General features: G+C 34.9%; 1 protein-coding gene across 9 annotated transcripts in view; it reads left to right on the top strand.

The window, feature by feature from the left end:
- DACH1 (dachshund family transcription factor 1) overlaps positions 1-20,385 on the top strand; it is a 353,685-nt gene that overhangs the window by 138,216 nt on the left and 195,084 nt on the right. For all 9 annotated transcript variants that reach the window (XM_038146617.1, XM_038146708.1, XM_038146585.1 and 6 more), the window contains exon 2: positions 11,154-11,269. In XM_038146617.1, the coding sequence (XP_038002545.1) occupies positions 11,154-11,269 (116 nt within the window). The remainder of the gene's footprint in view (positions 1-11,153; positions 11,270-20,385) is intronic.

Here is a 20,385-nt window from a genome sequence, read left to right as displayed (position 1 = left end):
GTTCTTATTGGAATTAAATTACCAATATTACTGATGGGACGTGCCTCAGCTTGCCCGGCCCTGCGTCTGAACCAAACAGCAGCAAATGAGGTGTTTTACCTCAGAGACACTGTTGGCTAGTTGGATGTTGTGGCAGGGCAAGTGGGGACAAGCCCAGGCATGCCAGAGCCCCTGGGAGTGGCAGAATGGAGTCTTCCTCTGGCAGAGAGTCACTCCTCAGGCTCTTGCTGACGGAGAAACTCTAAGGTGATGGTGAAGGAAGGAGTCAGTTCTGATGGAGGGTTTTGATCCAAAGATTTTATTCTAGGCTGTATGCCCCCTGAATCTAGCAACAGCTCCAACAGAACACGACCGCGGGGTCTGCTTGCTCTTTTTTCTGGGGGAGAGGGGGAGGGGACGGAGAGGAAAGCCACCAACCAGGTACAGGGCGGGCAGGTCTCAGGTGAAAGGGACATCTGGATGGGCCAATGGCCCCCAGGGGTGGAAGGCATCTTTTGAACTCTGCCAATCACTCGACGCCCTTCTGGAATGCCAGGACTGATGGACAGCACTCAGCAGGGGTCAGGGTGGGAGGAAAGTAGAGGTGATTGGCACTTGGGGAAAGACCGGGACAATTGAGGCAGGCTATGATGTCACACCGCATCAGTTCTTGTTGTGCTATGAGTTGTATGGTCAGAGCCAAAAGAGAGCTCTGTGTGCATGTTATGTATGGAGATGTGCCAGGCACAATGTATGTCAATCAGATATCATATGGATGTGCACACTGGCCAGCTATGCCCCAGGAGAATGTGCTGCAAGTCTAGGTGCCATTTTGCCCATCCTGGAAGTTGTATTTCTGTCTAAAATTCCCTTACATGAAATTCTGTGGTATGTGTCCCATGCAGCTGAAGATGTGAGTTCTTAAAAGGAAGAATGAATTGGACTGGAGGTTTCTTATTGAGAGTTCATTGTTGAGATTGCATTTGTAAGCATTAGAATAACTTGATTAATTTGGTCATTTTATTTTGGGGGTTACAATGAAATATAAATAATCATAATAATAATTAAATAACATCAGAAGTAGAAACATTTTTCAGCTCTGGTATCTAAAAACATACTCCTTGTACAACTTTTTAGAAATGCCTGATTAACCTTCCAGTGTTTCCTTAGGATAACACGTTAATAGCAGACTGTTATTTCTGATAGGACGGGCTTTACGTAAGGTAGTTAAGGGACAGCTTAGAGAATTGGCTGCATTTCAGGCCTGCAAATAATTTACCTTCAAACAGCGACTAAGGGTTACGGTGATGTGTTTTAAGGTATCACCAAATCGGATCCTCTGTAGCTTGATGGAAATGCACTGAATGACTTTTGAATTGTTGGAAGGATTACAAATCAGAGTACCTCTGCTTGAATCTCAGTAATATTTCCATTTGGACCTATAGTACTGTCTGTCTAGTACATCTAGAGTACACAGAAGGATTTACTAATTAAAGGACATCCACAAGGGTAATCCCTGCCTTGTATCTCTTGGTCTGCATGGATTTTCAGTGATGAGCATTGTTGCACAAACCCATGGCTGTTCTGAGAGCTGGTTACTGTCCCAAACAATTTGAAGTTGGGGTGGCAGAGATGAAACTAATGTTGTGCATATTCTTTAGCTTCTAGTTTTGGACTTCCTTATTGGTATCAAATAGAAATGCACTCAAAGAGTAGACCCTCTCATTCTGACCCCAGACATCATCTGCTCAAAGAAACTTGTAATTTTTAATGCTCAGTACTCATCAGAAGATTAATACTTATTTTGTATTTATAAATATATGCAAATACAGATCACCTTATTTAAAGATTTAAATTTTTTATTTTAGTGGATACTGCATGGTTACCATCAATCTGTGTTACTCCATCTGAACAGTTACAGCTCTACAGACTAGGAGAGAGTCTTTTCAATATTTCATACCACTGCTGTTACTCTCAAATGTACAATAAAAGTCACTTTCAAGCTTTTATTTAGGCAGTTCCAACAATTCTTTGTAAGTGTACAGTTAATGAGTGTGGGTTTTCAGAATTAAAAATAAGGTGAATAAAGGGCAGTGAACATTAACCATGGTCTCTGGCAGAAGCGAGTATAAAATTTTTCATAGTGAGTATAAAGAGTTTTTTAAAGGGCAAAGGATTTAAGATATAGGCAACTTCATTAAAGAGGTGACAGTTCACTTGTTTCAGCATTTCATATAAGGAATTGTGGCCAATTAACTGACGAGTGCATTCAGATATTACAGTGGATACACTGATATGATAGAACTTCATTATCAACTGTTATGAATAAAAATAGCTTATTAATGATTGCACTGCCAGGAGAACCAGAATATTTTTACTAAATACCTTGAATAGTACAATATCTTTTTCTTTTTTTAAAGTTAAATCATCATCGACATGTTTATGTATCTTATATTCAATACTGATGGTAATGAACACTGTCTCCGTGATCCCTGGAGTAATGGTGGGCTTGCACCTTATGTAGATGCTTTATTTTCTAGTGTTTCTGCTCTTTTTTTAAAAGTGGTTCTCAAAATGGCAGCTGCTCCCCATTATGTCCTGATGGAAAACAAATCAGATAATATTTTTTCTAAAGAATTTCAACAATTTTTTTTTAAATAAAGATAGTTACTTATGTTATGTATGGTTACATATGTGTTCAAAAGAGGAGTATGCTGTTATATGGCCTGTTTTTGCTTTGAGTCTAATTGGTTATTTGTACGTGCAATTATCTGATTTATGTTCACAAATTTGTAATTACATGTGCAAGTCATATGCAGAGATGAATACAGATGGTTGGAAAACAAGCCTTGAAGCAGGACTGTTCATTCCAACTAAAGTTCATACATTTAAATCATTGTTTCAGGCCATATGCAGACTCTAACACACATAACCACAAGAGTTAGACTTGCTTTACATTAGGAATCATCTCAGCAACTTGAAGTAAAAACTTTTGTAAAAAATGAAAGCTTAAAATTTTTTTAGATTTGTGTCATTGTGGATCAAGCCTGCCTTTCTGGCCTATTAACTCCATGCTTGACATTTTTATAGTATATATAGTAGATGATGTTTTGAGAGGATGTTTTTAGAATTAAAAGCCTAAGAAAAGATGAAAACAGTTGAGGAAAAAATAGGCTTTGCATCTGTTATAGTTTGGGGTTTCATGTGGGTGAATAACACTGTTAGAAGGAATCATTTAGCTTGCATATTTAAATTTTGGGTGGGGTTTATGCTGTAAGGTTGAGTGAAATGGGAAAGGCATCTGTTATAACTTGACAGAAAGAGCATTTTGTGGGAAGCATGCACTTTATATCACTACTTTTTCCACATTTAAAAAAAATTTTGGTAGTTGCAGAATTATTCTGAAAGTACAGCAGTGGAAATTGAGGAAATTAAATATGATTTTTCAAGGTTTTCTTGTTATTGTTTTATTGTTATTTTCTTGTTTTCTTGGTATTGCCAGCATTCCTAAGTAAGTTTATTCAGGATCACCAATGCTATGATTTCTGAGTACTGTTTCTGAAGCAAGGTTTATATAATGAAAAAAAAATCAATTTGGTTTGAATCTGTGCATGAGTTCTCTTTAATAATTGCATTTCATTGTTCATTCAGACTTATTTTCAACTCTGTCTTGTATGGCTGTCATCATCAGAAGCTTGTGTTTCACAGTTATTACATAATCATGAGAGCCAGCATACTTACATGTTTTAAGAACTTTCAGGAAGATCTAGTGTTTCAGCTAATTAGATGAAGCAGTGAGCTTTTTGACTTAATTTACTTCTGGCATCATAATTCTGCCACCCGACAGAATTAGCTTCATTTCTTAGCTATTTTTCTCTATTTCCAATAGATTATTTACAGTGCTCAATTTCATTAAGAGAACAGGCATATGCCAGTAATATTTTTGAGCTTATGTACAATCACAGCTGTATTTAAAGCTGGTACTGTAACTTACTCCACTAACACTCAGGTTTCTAACTGATTTTATTTCATTTCTTGCCCTTTAGATCATTCATATATTCAAGTATTATGATGAGTCACAGAGATTCTTTGTCTTATATTCTTTCACTTTGTAGTAGGACTTCAGCCATCAAGGGAGAACTGGCAGGTGTTGCTGTAATATATATTTTATATATTCTTGCACTCTTGTATCTTAGACTCTTGTATCAAGAATATTGCTAATCTTGCTGAAAAGCAGAGTGATTTGGGCTGCAGTGTTGAGGAGGATGAAAATGACATGCTGTTTACATGACAGTTCTGTTAGGAAAAGAAATAATTCAACCAAGTCTTCTCTACCCCAGCAAAGAGTAGAATCCAAGGACTAACCTGTGCTCCTGTATTACTGCAGTAAATGACTTTGGAATGGGATATGAAGTGAAATATATTTTCTTCCATTTATTTTTCTTGCACTGATAAGCTGGTATTGCATGTCTGACCCAATATACACTTTTTGGCCATTTTGGTTCAAAAATAGCAGAAATAGCAGTAAAGTGTTCTGTTACTGAAATGCAATAATATTTCATCAGCATGATTTCTCCACTGCTCACTCTCTAACACAATCTAATTGTTTTGGAGATCATTCATGCTCTTCTTTATTAAGATTTTGTAACAGATCTTTGTATTTATTTTTATCACCATTGTTTGCTGTCTCAGTAACTCCTAATATATCATGAGTTCAGCACTAATTATTGTGTGAGAACATTTTCTGTTTAATTGTGAGAAGAAAAATAAATTTAAGGTAATTGCACTGAGAGTTTTATTGTTTTACAAGACTGCTGCAAGTAAAAAAGGACATGGTGTGACTTCTGATGGTTGTTTTACTAACTGCCAAAATAAATGTATGCTCTGTCTTAGAATTGCATTTTTTACTTTGTTCTTGAGTGGGAGCAGAAGGGGAAAACCTAAAATAGTAAAGTATAAGGTTTGGATCGATGTACTTTGTCATTTTTTTGCCTTTAAAATGCTAGTTCAGTGCATCAGAAATATTTATGAAGGTTACCTTGGCAAGCAAGTGTTTTCCAAGCAAAGGAATTAAATTACACAAAAGGTTTAGTCAGTCTTCCTAGACCTTATTTTTCAGTACTGACACGCCCTTGGCTCAAGTCTTGCAAGTGTGAAGGCTGCACGTATGATGAGAGCAGCACAGAAGCTATACCAAAACCTAGAAATACCATGTGGGAAGAGTCCACTGCCTGTGGTTACAGGTTGTCACAGGGCATCCCTGTCTTTGCATTAAGTCAGCAAGTGACATCTTTGGCCCTTTTGCAGTGTCCATTTTAGGATGAGCACATAACTACTTCCAGTGGCTGATCACCTAAATTTCATTCAGCCTGCTTCTTTGGGGTCAAAAGTTCTGTGTCAGGCTTTGAAGCTCTAAGGGGAGATGGAACAGATGAGAAATAAAGCATAGATTTTCAAAATGTACCTAAATGAGATGCATAAATGCTGATGTAGCTAAAATTGGCATTGATATTCTAAACTGGTTTAGGCAGTTCTAAGAGCTTAAAAAATACATTAAATGAATACACCAAATCCTTGTTACAGATTTGCTTCCTATCACTTCTGGCGTGTAACTTTCCCTGCCACTCCCCAATATTACTGATTATAAAACTGCCTGGCCAATGGTAACTTCACTGCATCATGGATGCCCAGCTACAGATGAGGACAATATTTCTGTGCATTAAACTTGCTGACAGACAAGATTAAAAATAAACCGTTACATGTAGAAAACAAACCCTGAAATTACTTAATTTTGGCAGGAAAGGCAGTTTGCCTTCTTACTACTGGTTAAGACTTGCAGTTTTCTTTATGGATGCTTCATCTATTTAATAAAAATAATTTTAAGGAGTAAAACTTGATTAATCGAGTGTTAATATTGCACAATTGTTCCTCAAAATCAGGACATGAGAAAGATAAATCACAGAATTATCTCAACATTTTTGAACACTTTTAGTTTCCTAGCACATGTTTTGCCATGCAGTTAGTCATCTGTAAATGCTAGTGATGTGCTCTGAGAATTATATACTACTCATGAAGAGTTTCATCTTTTTTGGAGCAAAATCTTCCTTGGTGCTCAAAGGTCTTAACAGAAATCAGTAGGAGGTCTACTTATCTAAGGCTTTCAAGGATGAGACCCTTAAATTTTAGCATCAAGTCTGTCTGCTGGCAGTTAGTAATAAGAGCTGAATGCAGCCTGGTTACCTTTAAAGCCAAGCAGATAAGCCCATACTATTGTCCTGTTGTCTCTTTCCATGTGATTGTACAGGTTTTTTCTTGATTACGTCTGCTTTTAATTGTTTAAGCACTATCAAAACATTTCTAGGAGCAAGTTCATACTTGATAATATAACTGAAATTATGTAAAGCTTTAAAAATATTATCAAAGCACAACATTTTAACTGATAAGGAACACATTCTTCAATTTCTTATTCTTTAATTCAGCCATCTGTTGTTTTCTAGATTTGGTAAGACAGGAAGGATAGAAGACTAATATATGTTGATCAAAAGACCAAGAAATAACCATATTCTCAGCCTGAAATGTAATCTCAATTGCTTCTCATCCTCATCACAGTGCAGTAGATAAATACACCCTTTTTCTTCAAAGATGAAAATACTACAGCCATAGTATTCCTTGATGTATTTATGAAACTGAAGGAATGAAATACAAATCTGCCTGAAAATTGATGGATTTATTTTTAGTCATTCTGGAAAGTGTTCTGGTTATCTAATTAGCTGATGTTAGTGAAGAAAATATTTGGGACTTCCAAGATTCACTAATCTGCATCTTGAGTTCCTCATTCACATAATGGCATATTTTAACTGTAAACCATGAAAATTTCTACAAAAATAAAGATCAGTTGCCTGTGGGAATGTCTTTTAAGACTTGAGAAAAGTCTGATAATTTTATCACAAACTGACACAAGCTTAAAGAAGGCTGATGGATTTTCATGGGAATAAATACATTTAGGTGCTTCACTTCAAAAACTTGACTACTAAGTTAGTAATACGTAGTCCTGTAGAAAGCTTTCATTTTCTTCTTCAACATATGTTATCTCACATATGAAAATTTAAGTTTTAGAGCAAAAAATATCTAACTTACTAATATTTCTAAAAGTAGAGTGACAGTCTGTTGGATATCTTTTCTAATGCAGTTCACAAGGAACTGCTAACTTCCCTACAGACTTCTCCCCTAGGCTTTAGAACAGGTAATCTTGAATTTTCAGTTCAGCTTGAATCAAACTTCCTTGAATCTTTGTTGATATTGTCTAATTTCTGCTTTCTTTAATTTACTCTTTGAAGAATGAAACAGTAGACAGGAAGATCAGCTATGTCTTCCAGATGTTTTTTCCAGTATCTTCTTGTGGAGTCCCAAAACACTCCTTATCTGTACTATAACCCTAGGTATTCACAAGGTATTCACTTTGGCTTTTGGGGTTTTGGCATTTCAGACTGTTTATCTTAGCTCTAAAAAATCCAGACTGTAGACATCTTCAAAATCAAAATGGATTATCTTTGAATAGTTTACCCCTTGAGATAATTAGCATTTCCATAAGAAGTCAAGTGTGCTTTCAGAAAAAAAACAGTGTAGTTCTTCCAATAATTGTATTCAGATAGAAGACAAAATTTTACAATGTCTTTTATATGTCTATAAAAGCTTATATACAAAATCTAAATTTGAGTAAAAATAGTATTATCATCAGCTTTTAAATGATGATTTTTGTATCATAGTATCATCAACCAGAAGAAAAGATTACTGATTGTTCTGGAATTTAAATGTATGTTTTACATAATAAATCAACTCATACCTATTTAACTTATTTTTAATCTTTTATACTGAAGACAAATCTACTGATTTTGATACAGAAATAGGAATATGATGAGTATTTTGAAGGTTTCTTATCTTGGAATGAAAATGAACGTGCCCTAAACTAAAAATAAGTAGGTCTTTACTATACTCGAGTTTATGAAAAATACCAACAAAATGATTTATTAAGCTATTTTTATCATCCTGTTTATGATAGTTAAACTAATTTGCTATGCTTTTGATTTTTTTTAAATAGTTTATCATATAGCTATAAAAATGATAATGAACTACAAACAACATATGAGTTTTCAATTCTAGTCAAAGTGATTATTTTTAAAGTATTTTTTTTTCATGCCATTTTCCCCACAACTTTGGTAATTATTCATATAAAATTCTTGCAATTCCTATAGTTTGAAAACAAATCTTACAAAATAGTAGTATTTCAAGTTAGTAGTACGGCTAATGGAACAAATGCTTAACAAATGACAGCTAACAACTAACTAACAAATTAAGTCAAGTTTTGCTACTCAATCAGTTATCAAGGACAATTAGATATATCCATTTTAATTGTGTATAGTCTACCATGCCTCTAAATCAGATCTTCCAGGCCTTAAGAAATAATTCTCAATTTGTCTTACAGTGTTTTTCTGCCTTGTTATTGGGAAAAAACACATGTTTCTTAAATAGGTAAATGGCTTTTAATAGTAGATTGGAACTAGTCTCACTTAAAAAAATTATCAGGATTAAATACGTTTCCTTCTCAGAAATTTCATTTAAATAGAATCACAGAAGAAGCTGATTGGATTGGCTCCGTAAGGATCAAGTTTAGCTCCTGGCCCTTGCACAGGACCATCCCCAAGTCACACCATGTGCTTGAGAGCATTGTCCAAATACTCCTTGAACTGCCAGGCTTGGTGCTGTAACCACTTCCCTGGGGAGCCTCTTCCTGTGCCCAGCCATCTACTACTGGGTGAAATATTATCAGTAAGATTGGAATTGGAAGTTTAGGACTTTATGAAAACATTTACTTGGTAAACTTCAGGATGAATCATGGAATGGAGTAGGGTTGCTGGACTCATTTATGGCTTTGAGTGTAACCCCCCTGGCTTTTGTATACAATAGCACAAGCAATTTGGTTGTAGAAGGTGACCAAAGGAGGAGTTCTGCCTTGGGTATTTCAGTATCACTCACCTATAATTTGCTGCTGACCTTTGTTTAGAGATTTGGTCCATGACTCTCTTCCCTTAGGCTTAAAGGGGAATAAAACCAGAGACTGATTTTATTCCTCAGAATAAAAGAAAAAAAGCATCCAAGCTTCACCATGGCTACACTTGGTAGTTAACATCAAAGAAAGTCTTTGCAGGTGTAAACTTGCTTTTTATAAAGACCTGGAAGTTACTGGTACACTGTACATTGTGCCACATTGCTTGTGTTCTGTTATGCTGCTGTCAGACCCTTCCATAGTCATATCACAATAGTGATTTGAGTACTTCATCATAAATACTTAAATGAAACCATTAAAGTTTTCCTACACACTGGCATTTTTTGTGGGTGAATATATTAGAAACACTTCATTTAAATCAGATCATTTTTGTCTATAATGTTTTGTTCAGTTTTATGTGCATTCATGGTATATTTATTTTTATTGTAAATCACAAAGGAAATATCAAAGAAAATCTGAAGAAATTTAATTTGATTTTCTGAGCTGGAATAAGACAGTGTTCTTTTTGTACAACTGTTTTTCTTGTTGCTTTGAACATACGACAATTTTGTTTACATTAAAGAAAATCAAAAATGCCAAACCAATCAAAGAAATTACCAAGCTTATAATTTTAATAATGACCTCAGCTCAGGACATTAAGTTAGGAATTAATGAACAGTTAAGGTTAATGACTCAGTGCCTTGAGTCATTAAACTTCAAGAAAATGCTCTGTACTTTGATTGTTTTTGGTTTATTAAAGTTAGGTTGTAGAAGGTGCCAAAAAAAGAAAAAAAAGAAAGTTTTTCCAAACACAATGGAAACTAATATGAATAGAAAACAGAAGTATTTTATTATCTGCCTCATTCTGCAGTCCCAGCATAGCTAGAAATGCCATTATTCCTGATTAGAATTTTGTCAGTATGAGGACCTAAGGAGCAAAACCTTTCATACACACCTTTCTTTTCTTTCTTGCTCTGAAACAAATTAGGAACTTCAAATGTTTGGCAGATCATAAGTTAACACTGCAGTTTTAGAGCAGCACATCACCTTATTCTGTGAAGTTATTCCACAATGTCCCCTAAATGAGCAGTTGCAGGATGTTGCAGAGGTACCATGCTATGATCTGTACATAGGAATAGAAGCCTTTGGATATATATTGTATGAGCAGGTACATTTTTGTATGTAAGTGGGCAATAAGTATTTTCACTGTCATCCGTCTCTAATTTGTGTGCTACTTAGGCAGTCCAGGAGTTGGAAAATTGTGTATGTGAGCATTTAACAGACAAGGAGTGCTTAAACCTGAAGCCCTTTATTTTTCCATACGGGACACATGTAAGCTGTTGTGATGGCTTTTGTTCAACAATATCATAAAATAATTCTGAGTCCTTTCTGACATAAAGTAGTATATTTAAAGTAAGGTGTCTTAGTGAGATTTTCACTTTAAATAGAATAAGGGTTAAATGATAACTTGACTTATCTTTTAAATGACAAAAAATAAAGAAATTGCAAGACCTTTTCACACATTAGATATGTATTGTCATTTATCATCTAGATATCAGGCTAGCAGTGCGAAGTAATAAAACATATCATCGAAAAATGTGCTATAGGTCTGAATCACTCTTTCATTCCACCTCCCAGCTAACTGTAGTATTAAATCAAACAAGCAGAACATTTCCTTAGGCAGCCATTGCCTTTTAATTTCCTGAAGAACCTTAAAATATCATTCATTACAAGTACTACACATATTTGGTTTTTAAAAGTCTCATAAATCAATAGCAGGCTGACTGTAATAATTATTACAAGTTAGTGCATAATTTTCGTGCTGAAGGCTGCATGCAGAACTTTAGCATATGCAAACGAGGCAATTCAAACTGTGTATAGATATTAATATGAAGAAGCAGGTAACGAGGTGCAGGCTATGAATTATGCATCAAGAGCGGCTGATCTTCAATGAGGAAAATGAATTCAGCATGTAATCTAATTAGTGATGGAAGTCTATTACATCTAACTGCAAAAGCAACCGTCCTTGAAACAAATTTATTTACAGTCCATGTTACCACTTGAAACAACTTTGAAATGATGTGTAAGACAACAGCTTAATTGTAAAAATTTTTTTGTTTGTTTGTTTCAGTTCTAGACCTGGAAGGCCTCCTAAGAGGACTCAAAGTGTCACCTCCCCAGAGAATTCTCATATCATGCCACATTCTGTCCCAGGCCTAATGTCTCCTGGAATCATCCCGCCAACAGGTAGGATCGCTAGAAATACCTTCACACGGGCAATAGTTTGAATTCATGGCTTATATCCACTTGTTAATAGATTGACAGTCTAGGGAAGCAGCAGACAAATATCACAACAGTTCCCCTAATGTCACATTATTGGTACACAGACATGTTGTATGTGATGGAAATTGTGGCAGCTTAGTACTTCAAAATAACTGAACAAATAATAATCCTTTATGATTTTTTCCCCCATTCTTTTTCTTTATAAACAAAAACTTTTCAAAGCATGAATTACCTATCATTAGGCAATAATCTTCCTATTCATTTTTAATAGATATCTTCTGCTTTTTTTTTGCTGCTTTGCTTCATTAGATAATGTCATCATGAATATAGTTGCCTGAAGAAACTGAGTTAGTTAAAATAACTCCATGCTGCACACATGTCTTTCTTAATTTTTCATCCTGAAATTCTATTTTTGATATGTCTCCTGAGGCTTTACACTAATGTAAAGTCCTGTAACAATCTGTTTCTCACACTACTATTTTCTTTTGAAAGTTACTGTACCATCTCCTAGCAGTAACTTGCTCTTAGACACAGTTAAATTAAGAAAGGCTGTGTTGCAGGGAGGAGGTGAAGAGTCACCCAGAGATGGAGACACCCAATAGTCGAGCTGCTGGTGGTGCCACATTCTCTCTCTTCATGTTACAGACCAGTTAAACTCTGGGACTTGTTTCAGCAAAGTCCACCTGAGCTTCTCCTTCTTGCCCAGTTATTTCCTGCTTATTTGCATGGCTCAGTCTCTAACACTGATTTTCTCTAAGGAAAAGGAAAAAATAATTAACTAGACAGATCAAATAGAGAGGAAGATTACTTGATCTTGTGGACCGGATGATGAGTGGATGTTTGAGTTCATGCCCATGATCACATCTCTCTAAGTACAAGCATGATTCTTGGCATGCTTTTTGTCACAGATGACTAACATTCTCAAAAGAAAGGCTCAGTTCGGAAACAACAAATACCAGAAACTGTTTGAATGTAAATATCTTGTCTGGAGGCAGGAGGAAAGTGAAGAGGGCTTAGCTCGGTGGACAAAAGGGGCCTGTACTTTGACCTCAGGCTCAGGAGCTGCTGAGACGCATAGCTAGAAATATTTTATTTGAAATTTAAAGTTTTTTAAAGATGAAGAGAAGTGGCAAAATGAAGGGAAGTCAGACAACAAAGATAAGTAGGAGAGAGGTATAAAATAAGGAGAGGGAAAGAGGGATGAGACTGAAAGTGAAGGGGAGTATGGGGAAGTGTCAGGCAAGTAGAACTCACAGTAGTAGTCTGCGCAGGTGTAACCAGCAAGAAAAAATAAATTGGGATTGAAATACTTTATACAATAGAATTTACAGGATAAAATCTTGTATAGAAAATAGAGATCGTGCAGAGTGAATGCAACATGAGAATAGTAGATGGGATCTAGGAGAGAATGAAAGTTTTTATTGGGCGGAAACATTCATGTTCATGAGGGAAAGATCAAAAATTGCAGAGGCAAAGGGAAATTATTTGGGGGAAGTAAGGCAGAAAAATATCAAAGAAAAAAGTGCTTGTGAAAAGTAGAAAGGAGATGAAAGAAGTCAGAGACAAATAAGCAGGCCAAAAAGAGGGAGACAGGAAAAGAAACCTTGTCAACAGTATCATTCAGGGTTTTGTGTTACAGTTAATATCTAAGAGCAGATCACCTCTTGATTTTTTTATTTTAAGAAAGCAGTTTAAAACCACAACTAATGCCTAGAAGTATCCAATTCCTCTCTAGTCCTTTTAAGTTGGTCATAACAAGTTAACAATAAAAATATATCGTACTAAAACCAGAGATCCTATTTCTTAGAGTATCAGCCCACAAAATCAGATGCAAATCTTTTAGAAATGATGGTTGAAAAAAAATAGAAGAAAATAATTCAAAATGAAAGAAAATAGGCATATGTAATATTATCATTCATCAAATCCTATTTGGATGGTCATGCTTTGTGAGTCTCTTGCAAAAGAAGAAAGGTTTAAATGCAATTGCTATTACATTTGAACTGGTTTCACATTGCATGGCTTACCACAACAGAAGGAGTGGTATGATATTTTTCCCATTGTGGTGGTGTTGAGTCTCAAACACCACAAAAAATGCCAACAATAACTCTGCTAAAAGAGAGCTCTGGGGTCTCATGTTTCATGAGGTATGCAAAGGTTCAGCAAAGATAAAGAGCATCATGACAACAGTGCTACATGACAGTCATTCCAGCATTTTATAGACAGGCAAGTATAAAAATAGACTTACAATCTTATCTTGCAAGTTCAAAACAATGAAAATTTGTGGGTCTACATTGTAAATAAGTAAAAAAAAAACCTACTGTGAGAGCCCTACAGAGAAAAGACAGCGATAACTGCAGTAGATGATGTAGGTGCCATTGTTATGTGCTGCCACATTAGCGGATACAAGAAAAATCTTGCCAAATGTAAAATTTTACTCCATATTTTGACTGTATATAAAGAAAACCACTGACTAGTTGAGGTTGTCAGGCACCACTGGAGGTCACTTAGCCCAGCCTCCGCTGGTCAAAGTAGGATCACTCAGAACAGGTTGTTCAGGGCTGCGTACACTTGAGATTCCATGAGTATCTTTGAGGATAGAGACACCACGATGTCTCTTTGCAACTGGTTACAATGTTTCACTATTCTAATAATAATAATAATGGATTTTTTTTTTTTTTTTTACTTTTCAATGGCGTTTCCTGAATTTCAGTTTGTTTGTTGGGCCACATTTGGGAAGTCTGGTTCTATCTCTGTCCTTACCAGGTTTTCATACACATAAGAAAGATACCCCCATGTCTTTTTCAGGCTGAACAGTCCCAGCTCTCTCAGTCTTTCTTGGTATGTCAGGAATTCCAAAAGATGGTTCTTAATTTAAGAAGTTTGTGAAGTATGAATTTTCTGTTAGTATCCAGCTCTAAGCAGAAAAAATAAAATCACTAGATTATTAAGTGTTTCCTACCCCTTCTCTCTCCCTTATTTTTTTCTTTGTAATAACTTCTTCTTTTTAAACTTTCTGATTGATTTAATAATCTGAGTGTAATAACTAAGTTTCCTTCCTGGCTACAAAAAAGTGTAAGTGATCACACAAACAATTATGTGCTATTTAATGCTCTTTAGGTATAGAGTCTGCAATTATCAAGTATATCTAGGATACACGATACTACAATTTAATACATGATTTTTACTTGAAAATTTTCCTTTTTTTGAAATGTGCTGCATAATACAGAAATAAAGATTTAAAGGACGAAATCTTGATTTCTGAAGTGACAGGTTCTGCATGCATCATTTATGTGTGCAAATTATGCTGGTATTAAACTGTATCTTGAGATTTCTCATGATATTCCAGGACTGAATATTTTTGTGGGAGGCCAAATTAAGGAACCCTTGAAAATATTTTATATCACAGATATAAACTCTGAAAGTGCATGCAGAGAACAGTGCATCATCAAGATGCACATCATCAAGTTCATCAAGAATGAACTTGCTTTATGGAAGTATTTACAGTCTAAGATGAGATGTAGGGTTAAGGTTAGGTAAGGAAAGGAAAATAAGGAAAATAAAGTAGAAAAAAGTTATAATATTCCACATATTTTTAATGAACTATAAATTGAAGAAGTGAGGATCACCCCTCAGTTGATATTCTGTCCATTTTATTACAATTAAGTATTACCCTCAATTGCTGATCTATCCACTATCTTTCATTAATGTCAATTTACAGAATGCTCCCAAAAGACTGGTCACTTCACAAAATATAATCTTATATTTATGAAAATAAATATGTAGGACCTTTTATAGTGTGACAAAATGAGAAATATGTAATAACAGGAAAGGAAGAGCTTCAGAAATTGTCTAGAGAATTAAAATCTGCCTATGTTACAAATCGTGTAGTCAGAAGAAAGAATTTGGTGTAGGCTCAAACAGTTGTACTGATGTTTCCAGCTTATTTAGGTAACGCCTTGAAATCCTTCCAAAAATGTATGGCTCATCATAGTTAATTTTGATCTGCTGTCTCTGTGTACTGCAGATCTTTTCTTGGCTAATATGCTTCAAAAGTTGTCTAAAGTTGAAAGATTGGATGATTGTAATTGTGATCAATCCGAAAAGAAGTGGTCTATGTCCTGAATGTATGATATACCTTGTGGTCTGTACTTTTATGTCTGGAGTAGCTATATAACATATAAAATGATATTTCCATTGTTTTTTGTATTAACTTTGAAAAGCGATTTTCTTCACTTTTCTAATTATTTTGGTAATTATTCTTCAGTATTTTAGGTTTTGAAGCTGCTTTTAAAACTCCTTGCTTAATTCTTCTGCAACTTGGCCTACTGAGTTTGAAATCTACAGGTGACAAAATGAGTAACTGCACTCTCTTTTGCTTATTTCAGGAACTGCATCTTTCAAAGATAAAATGAGAATATAAAGTGCTTTTGGAAATTGCTGACATAGGGCAGGATAAGAATGCTTCTTCATAAATTGATATATATCTACAGATATATCTTTGTCAATTAAAAAAAGCAATTTCAACACATGTTTATAACATTACTTTTACATAAAATTAATCTGAGTAATTATTGTTGCTATTATTATTATTATTTTGAACAGGTTTGCTTTATGATCTGTATAACTATTCCAATCTGAATCCAGACTGTTCCAGTGTAAGGATATTAAGCTTCCTCTAAAATGTTTCATGTGCATAGATTATAACTACTCTCCTCTATTAAACCATTCTTTTCTTAAATGGTAATCTGAAGATGTAATTTCTAATCTCATCTTATTTTCTGTCTTGCTGTGGGCTTGAATCAATATAAGTATATTCCAGCTTCCATCTTGTACAAAATTCTTTGCACCACAAAGCATTTCTGTGGGGAGTTAGAATAAGGAGAGAGTCGAAAGGTTTTGTATGGATTATTTCAGCTTGGAGGGCAAGCATCATTCACAGATGCAGCGATTGATAAAGTGTGGTAATGTTTTTGCTAAAGTAGATGATGAAATTGTTTGATGTTTAAAGAAAGATTAATCACATAATTAAATAATTTCATTTTCTCTGGCTCATAGTTATTGATGTTGTATTAGGCAGACTGAAAGAATGGTTGAAATATAATTATCATTGTTACTCTATCCACATCATATTGCCAAGAAATAAAATCTGTAGCTAGAAGTATTTTCTCCTGACAGTCTCAATCCTGTAAGGTCTTAAAAATATATTTAACTTACTGAAATGAATAGAGTGGATTTCTGTGAATATTCCATGGGCTAGAAACTATAAATTTGAATTACTTAATAATTTTGAGAATCAAATCTATTATTCAGTTATTTATTTTATGCACTGGGATTAAATATTCTGAGATTCTGTGTAGGTTAAAAAGATACACATCGATGAAACTGAGTGCTGTTGCTTACTTATTTTAAAATACATTCCATGTTAACACAGTATTTGGTTATTAGTGTTAAATCATTTTTATCGTTAACCTTGGTTTTGATTGGTGTAATAGGATGAGAAGCTCTTTATCTTTTGGGGCTGTACTAACTTATTGTAGGAATAAGCATCAAAGTCCTGCTTTGAGAGTGACAAACTGTAACCTAATTCAAGAGACCGAACAAATTACACAAAACATTTTTGCACTTCATTAAGGAAGTAGTCATTATAATTAATGTGAATGCTTCTGTCGTGTTCACTAGTTGATGTATCAGTGGGAAAATAAACTGACTCAATTTTGTAAATGTATTTTTTCAGTTTTAAAAATAATAATTAAGGTGTAATTCAGGCCACCTGTCATCTCCTGAAAACAGTCATAATTTTGTCATACTATCATCCCACTGAACACCTAGCTATATTCTGCTTTATCACAAGAGGATTTATCACTGAAAACTGCTTCTGGAAGCTCACTAATTTTAAGTTCCAGTGAGTCCCTTACATTTTTCAGTCATAAAGTCTTTTTAAAACCAAAAATTACTTGCAGGAATGGAACCTTTTTTATTTAAGAACATTTAACAATGAAGAACTTGTACATTTTGCAACATTGTATCATACAACACTACATATATTTAAAGCTTAAAATATACTGTTGGAAAACTGTGTAAGTCAAGAGTCACACCTCACACAGGTTCACCCACTACCTTTTGAGAGCCTTCCCTAGATTGAACTGTTTCCAGAAATGCTCCCAGCCTTTTTGATGTAAAGACAACAAGGTGGTTCACTTCAAAAGAGACTCTGGGATTAATTATTTAAGCAGCGAAGGTAGTCATGTACCTCGACATGCTCAAGGTACTCAAAAAGAAACTGAGTAAAGTTATTTAAGTTTTAAGCTTTAGTTACAAGCTAGTGAATCCTGTCTTCTACTTGTCTCTTGTGAGTATTCAGTGTTAGGTTGTGATATGCACAGATTTATTACCTTTTAGTGGAAAATCTGAGATAAAAGTTTTTTGTTTCTTCCTGGATCACAGAATAATTTTGCCTTCTGAAAGCTGTTTGTAATCATACTGATTTCTGAATTTCACCATAAGAATGTTATTCCTGTAGCAGTTATGTAGGATGGCCAGTTGAATGGCCATATTCTGTGAAGATGAACTACTAGAAAAAAGCCTTTTTAACTGCTTTTAACTACTAGTAGAAAAGCCTTTAATGATATGTGATAATTTTCATATATAGGCAGATTTTCAGGCTGGATTTAACATGATCATAAAAAAAAAAAAAGTTTCTGACTTTGGAAGTGACCCTCTCCCCAGTTCCGGTTTCTTATTTCAAATAGTACAAGTATATGAAACACCTTGGGAGAAAAACTTCCCACTTTTCAGAACAATATTTAATTAACAGTCTGTTATCATAACAGTTTTCCATAAAACAAATAACATGTAAACTGAAACAAAATTAAAACCAAACAAAACACCAAACTCTTGATACATAAGAAAGCAATTAAAACCTTATTCTTAACGGCAGATATGTGCTGAAGTTATCAGTGACTACATTAGGACTAAGTAATGGAAGTGTTTCTATATTTTCTGAATCCCAACATTCTGTTAATTGTAATTGAAAAAAATTTTGAAAAAATATATATTACACAATATGCTGCTTGTTTCTTAAAATTAAATTATTCAAATTGTAAGCTTCTAAGTTGTGGGTTATACCGAGATTTTCTTGTTGCTCAGCTTTCAGGCAGAGTCTTTCAATAGAAAAGCATCAAGATAATCATAATCCAATGTTTACGGTTTTTTCATATAATAAACCTGTTGGTTTTCCACCCACTCCTGCTTTTTAGTGAGAATGTTCAGCCAAAATAATTTGATTCCAAATAATTTAATTTCTTAATTTGTTCAAAACAAACCTTTTGTAGAGTAAGCAACACATTGTCATTTTAAACATGAAATACAGAGTATTATTTTGTTAAACATTGCCACTAGAAATGAACTCAAACTGTTGAATTTGGAATAACATCTCAGACTTGCAGACACTTCAGGCCCTTATGTGTAGCAAAATAGGATTGTTGTAACCAATTAGGAAGATGGAGTTCTTAGGGTGAACACAGTAAGGTCTGGTACACAACTCAGTTCCATCATGTTGCTGACTTAGTTCTGCATCATCGCGACCACGTAAAGTTCCTGAATGTTATGGGGGTGCGCAGCTCCTTTCCTGTAGAGTTAGACTCCTTATGTCCTTGCATGACATGCTCAATGAAGGGTGAATGATTTTCTTCTCTTGATTTTAAATTTGATTTGCATTCAATAAAAATACCCTTCAGATTTATATATTCCAAAGTTATGGTCCGTGATTTCATTACCGTAGATTTGGAGATTTTCTAAAGTCCAAGAAAAAACTGCAGCTTAATATTTTTTTCTCAGTTTGGGTTTTTTGGGGGAAGGCAGTGTCAAATGTCATTATTTAATATGATTGTCTCCCGGTTAAGAACAATCTGGCTGCTGTGGAGTTTCGCAGATTTCATGCAAGGACTTAAATATGAAGGGAATTTCCTGAAAATATGTCAGGTAGCCTAAGTGTTTTTGTTATATGATATATGATGTGTCATATGATATATGATACCAATTACTTAAGTAATTGGTATTTTCAGGAAAAGTATGCAAGGAAGCATTATTTTATCTGGCAAGCTTTAGAAGACTACAACTCAAGGAAAAAAACGTAACTAGCTAAGTACTATATTAATTTGTTCTCAGGCTCTTAGAGTGTCCTGTGCAGGGACAAGAGTTGGATTTGATGATCCTGATGGGTCCTTTCCAACTCAGCAGATTCTATGGTTCTATGAACATAGTTTTCCAAGGAGGACTGGCCACTCTGAGTCGTCCTACAGCTCTAGGAACATTGCCTGCATAAATTGTGCAAGGCACAATAGCATACTATCAGAATGGTAATGAATCCAGTCTCAGTTGTTCACAGTGCACTGTACTGTTGTTTCTAATGTTGTCCTGTGCAATATATTAGAGTTATCATAAAGTAGTCTTAACTGGGAGAAGGTTTTTTTGAAAAGGAAAGTTGTTCTGGTTCAAATTTGGGATTACAAGGCCAGATTATTTAAACTCAATTCTGTATCATCTGAGAATTTCTTAACATGTTCCCTCCTGTTTGGCAGTCAGTGTCAGAACTGTTTAGTGATGTGGAGTGCATTTTGTAACAGTTCATGTGCTGATGAACTGTGTTGCAAACAGCAACCAATCTATTGGCTATTGCTCCTGGACCTGCTTCCAAGAGCTTGTGATTTATGAAAAGCTGAGCTGGTGGTCTCAGTTTTCATGCATACAGGATGCTCAGTGTGAAAACCTCATTTCATGTGAGAAGACTTGTCTTATTCCCTCAAAATGCAGATGTAGGTAGGTGTGTTGGTTGTTTGCTGTGTGCCTGAGACGGCAATTACAAACGCAGAGAGGAATGGAAGTTGGGGAAGGTATCTGTGTTGATGGAAAGAAGGAAAGAGAGAAAAGGGTAGGGAAGGGAGAGAGAAGTTCTTTACTAATTGGTATAACCAACTTATTTACAAGCTGGTTTGCTTGCTGTTGTGTATTAATTCATGACTATTGAGAAGTTACAAGACCATGTTGGTATAGTATTTCTATAATAGCTTTCAGAAGTTACA

Source organism: Motacilla alba, chromosome 1 (genome assembly GCF_015832195.1).
Source record: "Motacilla alba alba isolate MOTALB_02 chromosome 1, Motacilla_alba_V1.0_pri, whole genome shotgun sequence".
NCBI lineage: Eukaryota > Metazoa > Chordata > Aves > Passeriformes > Motacillidae > Motacilla > Motacilla alba.
The sequence above is the reverse complement of the archived record's forward strand: the minus strand, read 5'-3'. Positions and strand labels throughout refer to the sequence as shown.